At 38.5% G+C, this 10,729-nt stretch overlaps 1 protein-coding gene across 1 annotated transcript in view; it reads right to left on the reverse strand.

Moving 5' to 3' along the window:
• Positions 1-10,729, reverse strand: part of ARIH1 (ariadne RBR E3 ubiquitin protein ligase 1) — a 105,528-nt gene that overhangs the window by 94,180 nt on the left and 619 nt on the right. The window contains exon 2 of the mRNA XM_010831423.1: positions 10,643-10,729. Coding sequence (XP_010829725.1) covers positions 10,643-10,729 — 87 coding nt within the window. The remainder of the gene's footprint in view (positions 1-10,642) is intronic.

Genomic DNA, 10,729 nt, shown 5'->3' on the forward strand with positions numbered 1-10,729 from the left:
CTCTCACATCCATACATGACCACAGGAAAAGCCATAGCCTTGACTAGACGGACTTTGTTGGCAAAGTAACGTCTCTGCTTTTGAATATGCTATCTAGGTTGGTCAGAACTTTCCTTTCAAGGAGTAAGCGTCTTTTAATTTCATGGCTGCAGTCACCATCTGCAGTGATTTTGGAGCCCCCAAAAATAAAGTCTGACACTGTTTCCACGGTTTCCCCATCTATTTCCCACGAAGTGATGGGACCAGATGCCATGATCTTCGTTTTCTGAATGTTGAGCTTTAAGCCAACTTTTTCAGTCTCCACTTTCACTTTCATCAAGAGTGACTCAGTTATTTTTAACGTAACTCTCAGTTCATATAAAGTGCCAGAGAACTACATGCAAATAAAGTTAAATCTAAAAGAGTCGCTGTATATTTGGAGATTTTAAAAAGCTTGCATTCTTGGAATTCAAACACTTTTTTCTTGTCACCTTACACTACTACTGAGGTATTATCTGGAAATTATAAAATAATTTATTAGTGCCAGAAGAAAATTGTGTCCGGCTCTCTTTGGTTTACAGGTAAGGAAACCAAGGAAACAAGGGACCAACTTCAAAGAACATGTATTCACTGAGTTTCTACTACGTCAGACTATTAGTGTGACATACACTATGGATGAAGACTCGGCTCTTACCTTCAAAACCCTCATAGCGAGCTAGTGACTTAGGTATTGGGATGGCCATATTACAGGCTCCTGTATTATCCATATAAAGGCCTATGCAAACACAGGTAAAAGAGCAGTGATGGTAGGGAAGAGGGACCTGGTAAGAGATATGTAATATCTGAGCAGGGTATAAGTAGAAGGATATCAGGCAGTTAAAAAGAGAACGAAGACTTCCCTGGTGGTATAGTGGATAAGAATGTGCCTGCCAATGCAATATAGGAGATCCAGGTTCGATCCCCGGGGTTGGGAAAATCCCCTGAAGGAGGGAATGGCAACCCACCCCAGTATTCTTGCCTGAAGAATCCCGTGGACAAAGAGCCTGGTGGGCTACAGTCCACAGGGTCACAAAGAGCTGGACACGACTGAGCAACTGAACAGCAACAGCAGCCAATACAGGGGACGTGGGTTCTATATACAGTCCGGGAAGATTTCTCATGCCTTGGAGCAACTAAGCCCCTGTGCCAAAAGTCATCGCTCTAGAGCCCTCAAGCTGCAACTACTGAAGCCCCTGCACCTAGAGCCTGTGAAACAAGAGAAGCCACTGCAATGACAAGCCCATGCATGGCAACGAACAGGAGCCCCTACTCATCGCGACTACTGAGAGCAACGAAGACCCAGAGCAACCAAACCCAGCGCAACCAAAAATAAAACATAATTTTAAAAAAAAAGAGAAAGAGCAACCACAAAAAGAGGGATCAGCATGAACAAAAACAGGAAAACACAAATGTGCATTTATATAGTAAGAAATTACAAGTAGTGCAGTTGGGAATGATGGGAAAATTAGAAACAACAGCAAATAAGAATGAAAAAATTACCAGAAATCAAGGTGAGGAAGCCACGAACACTATATTAAAGCATCTAGGCTAGACATATAATAGAAAATGTGTTTCCTATTTAGTTAAAAGGAGAGGAATAACAAATTTCAGAGTAACTTGATCAGGGCTAATTGGATACAGGAAATGCTGGGGCAAAAGAGAATCACTGACTTTCAAATTCCAAGAATGGCTGATTAGTAAATCAATCAAAGGAAGAACAGCCTTAGGGAGAAAAGGCAATAAATTTGTTTTTAAATGGGTTTCAGAGACCTGTCCAAAATGTCACAAATTTCAATGAGTCCACATAAGAGGTTTTTACTTATACTTGCTAAGAAAATCAGAAAATACTTCTCAATCTCTAGCATATACTTAATCCCTAAAAAACTATACAATTGTGACTGAGAAAGGATATAATATATAACTGTAATCAGTTAATATGTGAATTAGAAGTATGACAGTTTCAAAGCAGATAGCAAAGCAAGTCTGGGAAGAAGTGTCTGGGATTATAGCTATTCTTAGCATTGTCTAACCAAATGTCTTAGTAATAAGGAAATGTTACCTAATACTTCATTATCTTCTGTACTTTTTGCCAAAATGTATTAAGTGTATAAGGTCACTTGTGACACTTCTTTTAAATGGAACATAAGAAAAAACGAAAAATGCTATTCAGCAAGTTTACATTAAGGAAAAAAAATTACATGAAAAAGCTCCCAATACAGTATTTGACCTTAATACTAGTATTCTCATTTTTAAAAATGAGAAAAAGTAGGGCCTCTGAAAAGTTAATCTGCCAGAGCAGATGCTAGCTCAATAAGACCCTTTAAAACTGCCTTCTAAGATACCAAACTACCCACTAATTTAATTCGAACTCCAACTGACATCTACCACAGAGCAAGATTAAGAAATGAAGTATTATTCAAGATGGTTGGATGCCATCTCTGAGTCAATGAACACGAGTTGGAGCAAGCTCCAGGAGATGGTGAAGGACAGGGAAGCCTGCCGTGCTGCAGTCCATGGGCTTGCAAAGAATCTGAGTAACTGAACAACAGTTTCGTTGGACTGTTTTCCTTTGTTTTTGTATCTTCTCACTTATCTGATTAAACCTATTCTTCGGCTCAAGTTTTTCCAGACAAAACAATGTGGGTGGGGAAGGACCACAGTAGGGTCCAGCTCCATTTCAGAAACTTAAAATACATGATTGTAGAAATCTACTGATGCTATAAAACATGCCCACTCTTTTGGAACTGAAGATCCAAAACTGACCCACATTTTAATTAGCTTGGGCAGTTTTGATTTACTTTGTTTTAAACACAGTAGGCTTTTTTAAACACTGAAAATAAAATAAGGCAAGGGCTGCCACTACCATCTCATGGGTCCCAAAAGATTCAGTGATCCCAGGTTAGAAGCAGCCTCAGATTACAGATTATTCTCTCACCTAGTAAGTGACCATCAAATGTCAGTCTAACCACTCATTCTTCTATTTATCCCATCAGTTAAAGGGAATAATTAATCTATTTGTAAGGTTACATAGTAACCAAAGGTTACTGATATCAGTTTCAACCTAATATTGATATAGTATCAATATTAAAAGATGAACTGTATAAATAGCCAAGATCTTAACAGGGTTATGGGCCTGTGATATTATACCTAATAAAGACAATGTATAATTGAAAATTAGAGAAGTAGGCAACATGCATAATCAAAGATACCGGTTCACTATCATAGAGGAGACAAAGAAAAGAGGATTGATTAACGTCAAGAAAAAGTTTTTCCTTCATGCTTCCAAACAAAAACTGTTAAGAAAACAACAGGACTTCCCTGGTGGTCCAGTGGTTTAAGAATCTGCTTGCCAATGCAGGGCAGATTCCATATGCCACCTGGCAACTAAGTGCTTGTACCCTAGAGTCTGAGCTCTGCAACAAGAGATGCAACCGCAATGAGAAGCTCCTGTACTGCAACTAGAGAAAGTCTGAGAGCAGCAATGAAGACCCAGTGCAGCCAATAAATAAATTTAAAAAAAAAAGAAAAACTAAAAATATCAAAGGGCCACCCTAGGAACAATGGACCAAAGTTAAAGTGTAAACAGTTTAATTCCATTTTTTTTCCCCAAAAAATCAAGAGTTAGAATGAGCTATATCACAAACTAGTTTATTGTCATTTACTCATAATTAAGCAGACTGGAGGAGAAGGCAATGGCACCCCACTCCAGTACTCTTGCCTGGAAAATCCCATGGAGGGAGGAGCCTGGTAGGCTGCAGTCCATGGGGTCCCTAAGAGTCAGACACGACTGAGTGACTTCACTTTCACTTTCCACTTTCATGCATTGGAGAAGGAAATGGCAACCCACTCCAGTGTTCTTGCATGGAGAATCCCATGGACGGAGAAGCCTGGTAGGCTGCAGTCCGTGGGGTCGCACAGAGTTGGACACAGCTTGGTAGGCTGCAGTCTGTGGGGTCGCACAGAGTTGGACACGACTGAAGTGACTTGGCAGCAGCAAGCAGACTGGAATGTTACAAAGAGAGGATTATTAAAGATACTGGACAACAACAATAACTTTGCTTTCAACCCTGGCTGTACATTAAAATAAACCAGGGAAAACTTCTGTTTAATGATAATGCCTGGTCCAAACTCCTAGAAATTCATTTGCTTAGCCTTGGGTTATGAGTCCCAATATATTTTTTTAAATCCTCAAGTAAAGAAGTCTGAATGAGTAAACTGCATCAGTATCAATATACTGATTATGATACTATATACTAGTTCTGCAAGATGTCATCATCATAGAAAAATCACTAAAGGGTATAGGGGATCTCTCTGCATTGTTTCTTGCAACAGCATTTGACTCTACAAGTATCTCAAAATTTAAAATGTGATGAAAAAATTCCCAGGTGATTCCACTATGTCGTTAAGAGTTTAAAAAAAAAAACAAAAACCCAACAGACTGGAGAATCTCAGATTCCTGCCAGTTATTAATAATTCCAAGAAGCTGCAAACTATTCTTTGAATCTCAGCCACTGAAGGTAATTAGGAATACTTATCATTTAAAGATATAATATTTTGCAAAGCCAAACACAAATAATTTATGGTTATTCTAAAATAAAAAATCCAAATTACTATACACTGCCATTGTACAGTTGGACTGGATAGATAAGCATTATACTACAGTTCTCATTCGCCTCTTAACTGAGCCAGATTCTATGTATCATGGTAAGCAGGCTCTCAAATGGCCCCCAGGATCTACCTCCTCATCTTCACACTTTTATGTAATCCCTTCCTCTTTAGCTCCTCACTTAACACAGGTAGAGTATGGCAAAGTGATAGGATGTCACTTCTGAGATGATGTTACAAAAGAGCATGGCTTCCATCTGGGGGGTTCTCTATCAGAAACCCCCTACCCCAAAGGAAAGAAGCTACTGTGTTATAAGCCACCTTTCAGTGAAGCCCACATGGCAGGCAACTGGCCAAAGAACAGCCAGTGAAAACTCCTGAGGCTTGGCAAGAGTTACATGAGTGAGCTCACAGGGGGATCCTCCTCTAGTCAAACCCTGATAACTGAAATCTAGCCAGTATGTTGAGTTGCAGCCTTATAAGAGACCCTGAAACAGAGGCACACAACTAAGCTGAAGTCAGAATCGTGACCCACAGAAAGTGTGAGATAATAAATGTTTGCTGTTTTTAAGCCACTACGTTTTGAGGAAAATACAGGGCTAAAAATAATACATATAGCTGCCACAGGACAAACCCACAAGAAAGTAATCTGATCTGATGACTTCTGCCTATCTTTGTTCAGAGTATCAAACCTCCCAGCTTTTACAATATTATCACTTATAATTAACAAACTGTTTTACCTGAGGTGACCTCACCATCACTGGGGACACAGCTTCCTCATTCTTATTTCAATTTCTTAGAATGGCTTCCTATCCATCTCTTCTATGCACCTAAATCCTAAACATCTTCCAGATAAAACGCACAGGATCTCTTCCATGAATACCTATTACAATCCATTTAGCACTGATCTAACACCTTTAAGAGTAGAAATTCAGAGACCATAAGCTCCTTAAGAGTAAGTCTCACATTTTCTTCAACATTCTGTACAGTACTGAGCAACTGCATTTACAATATTCAATTCCTTATATCCCTTTCCGTGTATCAAATAAAGAAACACTCTCAAATATTTTTATTTTTAAAAAATAAAAATAAAAAAGCCAGGGGGTGAGAAGGGGTGAAGAAAACCCAACTGTTCCAACCTAAAATATGAGAGTGTCACTGGTTTGGCTTGCGTGTTTGAAATAACTGAGTATAGACCACTCTAATCTGAAGAATAACAGTAATGATAACAAATCCCCTCCAAGAGTAGCCTAGTAATTGTTATTTGTAGGCTCTCTCTCTCTAGCTAGCTCTCTCTCCTAGTAATTGTTCAGGCTCTCGAAATTTTCCTTTTATTAGTTTCTTAAACAATTTGCCTTCCATTATTAACCCACTCTATAATAATTCATCACTAGTCATTACACATGGAGAAACACTGCTGTTAAATCTCAACTAGACCAGTAGCTCTCAAACTTTAGCTAGCATCAGCATCACCTGGAATGCTTGTTAAAACAGACTGCTGGATCCCACCCCCACAGTTCCTGATTCATGACTAATGCCATAAGTGATTCAAAAAGCACGCACACACACACACACACACACACACACACACACACACACTCCCCCCACCCAACCCAGTTAACCAATCTAAATTTATCTTGATATGCCCACTTGAGTTCAATTTCATTGAAACAAGGAGGACCTCGAATTCACTGAGGTTTTTTAAAAAGGCTACTAGAAAAATTAAGCATTAATGTAAAAAAGACCAATCTAGTAGTTCAACAGTCCTAAGTTCCCAGATAAAAAAAAAAGGGAGGGGGAGAAACAGACAAAAACTGAAAGTTCTATGACATAAAAATTAACTTGCCAGGTAGGAAAAGCAGTGGCTAGAACTGATTCATGAACAAATTACACAATACACTGGACTATGCTACTGCTAAGTCGCTTCAGTCGTGTCTGACTCTGTGCGACCCCATAGACGGCAGTCCACCAGGCTCCGCCGTCCCTGGGATTTGCCAGGCAAGAATACTGGAGTGGGGTGCCATTGATACTGCCTCTAATTTATGCGTGAAACCTCAGTTTAGAAGTACCTCAAATATTTTAAATAAAAAATGGGCAAAATATTAAAGATTTCATATCAACAGCCAACAGGAAACTTGTTGTCTTTTAAAACAGGTTATTGAGAATAATAAATCTTCTAACAGCAAGAAGCCCACCCACTTCTCTTTTGCTTCCTCTCTGATCACTCACATCCAACAGTTCCATGTGCCTCTTCCTCAGCATATCCTTTAAATGTGGTATTCCTAAGGGTTACTTGCCCTTCTTACTCATTCTCCCTGAGTGAGTCAAAATCATGACACTGGGTGAACTATGAACATACCAGCCGTTCAGAACTATCACTGGACTGGCTAAAAATATAAGATGCTTAGGCTCCAATTTAGACTTGACTAAGGGATAACAATCTCTGGGAATTGAGCCCAAGAATCTCTATGTTCCCCACCTCTATATGCTTCTTAGGCAAGAACCATGTCCTCTATAGTGACCAGCACACACACAAGGCACAATCAACATTTGCTAAAGAATGCTGTGGAAACAAAAAACAGCAAATTTAAACATCTTTGAATTCCACAGTTATGTAGTGTTAGTTTAATAAGTTACTTAGATATTTAGACAACTATATTAGATAACCATTGTAATATTATTAACCATCTTAATATTAACAATGTGAGTTAAATATAGCTGGATAAATAAAGGACTTTAAGCACTACTCTACCCTTAAGATATGTTACAGAAAACCCCTGATCTTAAAGTTCAAAAGGTAAGTAGCCACAAAGAATTTAAATAAAAGAAAATCAAATTAAACAAACAAAAGTTACAGAGAGCCAGAAAACCAAGAGCTTTCTAAAAGAAAAAGTGTTAACTTGATTGAAGACTAGAACTAACCAGCAGATATCTACAAATAACAGTATTAATCTCTTGTCGCCCAGAAAAAGTAATCAAATTCCCCCAGGGAAGACTCAATTAACTTGGCAAACTTTTTTACATTCAATCTTTTTATCCTGCACATTTATTTTCAAATTCACTAACATACGTGATTCATATTGAAAAGTAATACCAGAAAGAAGGGAATTTAAATTTTTTAGAATTAACAGCAAGCTCCCCAATGTGAACTAGGTTAATAAAACAACGGTTTTTAATTTACTTAAAACTAACTATATATTAAACCAACATTAGATTTAATTGAAAAACCTGTACGACTGATGTTTCAAGGTTTTATGAATATAAACTGGTCTCATAAATCAATAAAAAGATAAACATCCCTAAAGGGTGTAAAATGAGCAAAAGCAAAGGGCAATTTACGAAAGAAATACCACTGCCCAAAAAACTCTTTAAAAATTCAACCTCAGTAGTTTAAAAAAAAAAATAAAACAAGTTTAAAAAATGATGACCAATCAAGTACCATGGAGGGAAAACTAGTATAACCTTGCTGAAAGCAGTGTGCTAATATTTATTAAATGGTTAAAAATAAGCAAATGTTTGGCTTAGCAATTTATCCTAACAAAATAAAACATCCAGACATTTATCTGTAAGAATATTCCTAGTCAGGTTTATAAAAGATGAAAACTAGACAATAAAAAGGAAGACCAATAATAACAGATTGACTAAATTAGTTTAGATCTGTAATTGTGTAAGCACTTGAAAAATAGTTACTTATTGACAGGAGAAAGTTGTTGACCTTCCCTCTGTTTTTGCAACCTGCTTTTTTCCTACTGAAAACATAAAAAGAACTTAGTTTTATTCTGTAATTATCATTTTTTAAAAACATGTACAGCTCATCCACACATCTGGAACGATTATTACAGTTCAGATTGTGGTATATCTCTCTCAGTAGCAGGCAAAATAATTATCTTTTTTTTTCCCCTCACCTCATCAGTTTTCTTCTTACAATGTAACGTGTTACCTGTATAACTTAAGTCTAAATCTATTAACATAAATAATCTATAACATAACCAAACCCTAGTTTAGTGCATCATTTGCCCAGTGTATACCATTTCGAGAAAGAAGATCTGGGGTAAATCCTATCCTTTGATCTACTGATCTTTCTAAATATGAACTTTTAACAAAGGAAAAGATACTCATTTCAGCAGTCCTACTTCAGAGCACCCTTAACAAGTAGTAAACTAGGGAAAAAAGAGTTGTTTCCAAAATCCAGCATGAAAACATGGTTAAAGTAGGACACTTAAAAAAATTCTCTAGTATTTTGTAGTTCTTAGTTTAGTTTATCCATGTTTATTCCTCTTCCTCTAAACTAACAAAGAAAAAATGATGTCACATGCATTAGCTACATCTCTGTTCCAGAAGTGACATAAAGAATCTGTAGGGTCTGGCCTCAGTGATTGAGGACACACCTAAGAGCTGAAAAGGCTGAATGAGATTTACATGAAAACACACTACAAGAAGCTAAATAATAAACATCCATGAATTTTAAAAGGTAACTAAACATGCAAATAAGCCAGGTGATGGGTCTGAAAGCATCAGATTCAATACAGATTTACTATATACTTTATATAATAAATAAACGAAAAGGGACTTCAAGGTTTCACTGTAAACTCAACTTTCCTCAAAAAAAAAAAAAATTCTCCATTTAGTGACCTAAGAACTTAAATATTGTATCTGTAGATCAGAAAGAGCTACAAAACTTATCTTCCTTTCACAACCCTTCAATTTCCTCTTCAGACTACATTATCTATACGAAAAAGTTTGAGATTTCCACTGTTTAGCAATAGCACTAAGTATCACATTTTTTTTTAAACTATTATTTAAAACACTGTCTTCAAACAGGTCTAAATATATGGTTTCATTTTCAAAAGAAAGTTTTTTTTACTAAATACTGTAAAAAATTTACTAATAAAAAAATCTATTAATCATGCACGCAGTGACATACTGCTTATTTACCAGTGAATATTAGTCAACCAATTTTAAGAGGGGGAAAAAAAATCACATACCAGAAGGCAATCGTAACCTGCTGCTCACCTATACAGTTTTCTTCCATGAAACTAGTGTTTTCTAAGGGTTATATTGAATCAAGACTCCATTTTTATTCTGCAGTCGTACCCCTGACCCCCTCATTTTTCTCCAAATAAACTGAAACTTTTGATTTTCTAAATCAAATCGCAAAATATGACCCACAAGAAGATTAGATGAGATGCGGTTATCAGTTTAAACCGAGTCCTACTTACCGACAATGAAATACAAATTATCAGAGAAAGGACTCCAGAAGCAGAAAGTCTCTAACTTGCTAACTCACAGTAAGAGTCTTGTTCAGTATTACACAATAACACTGCGCTTTGCTGTTGTTTGAGCTGCAAAGGCTGGGTATGCAAGTTGCAGCAACTATGCCAACAGCTTCAAGTATGCTACAACTAAGAGTAGCAGTTAGAACCCAAACGAACAGCAAACATTCTAAAAAGATACAAGCAGAAGCCTCAACATTAGAAAAGAAGATCCATCAGCACCTCCCCCAAGAAACAGTTCCCTTCCCCCACTTTTAAGTAGGCACTTAAGACTGCCAAGCAGATCCACTTCTTTATTAACTGGTGCCCACTTGGGGCAACTGTACACCAAGCAAGCCCTCAGGCCTACTCTAACCCCTTCCAAAAGTGCTCAAGTGCGACTGAAAGCCGGGGAAGCCGTCTTAGGGGCCCAGATCTTCTCCACCGCCCATTCCGCCCCGCCCCTGTAAGCTCTCCTGAGACCAGAAGAAGGACACCGGGCCCAGGGACCCGCAGCAATTGCCCGCAAGAGAAGTCTGAGGCGGCCGGAGGCCTCCGCCATAGCAGGACCTGGAAAGCACCGCCCCTAGCGCACCTCCCCACACCCGGCGAATGTCTGCTCTATCCCCAGCAGAAGAGAAGACAGGACCGGGAGGCATCAGGCTAGGCTGCGCACCAGGCCCTGGCCTGCCCCTCGGGGCCGCGCCGACCGCCCGAATCCGCTCCCGGGTCCGGCTCGGTCAAGCTGGCGCGGGGGCCACACTCACCTGGATGACCTCGTTGACCTCCCGGATACATTCCACCATGTGTTGCAGAATCTGCTCGGCCGTGAGCACCTCGTAGCGGTAATCCTC

The sequence above is a fragment of the Bison bison genome, unplaced genomic scaffold (assembly GCF_000754665.1).
Source record: "Bison bison bison isolate TAMUID 2011002044 unplaced genomic scaffold, Bison_UMD1.0 scf7180017864526, whole genome shotgun sequence".
Taxonomy (NCBI): domain Eukaryota; kingdom Metazoa; phylum Chordata; class Mammalia; order Artiodactyla; family Bovidae; genus Bison; species Bison bison.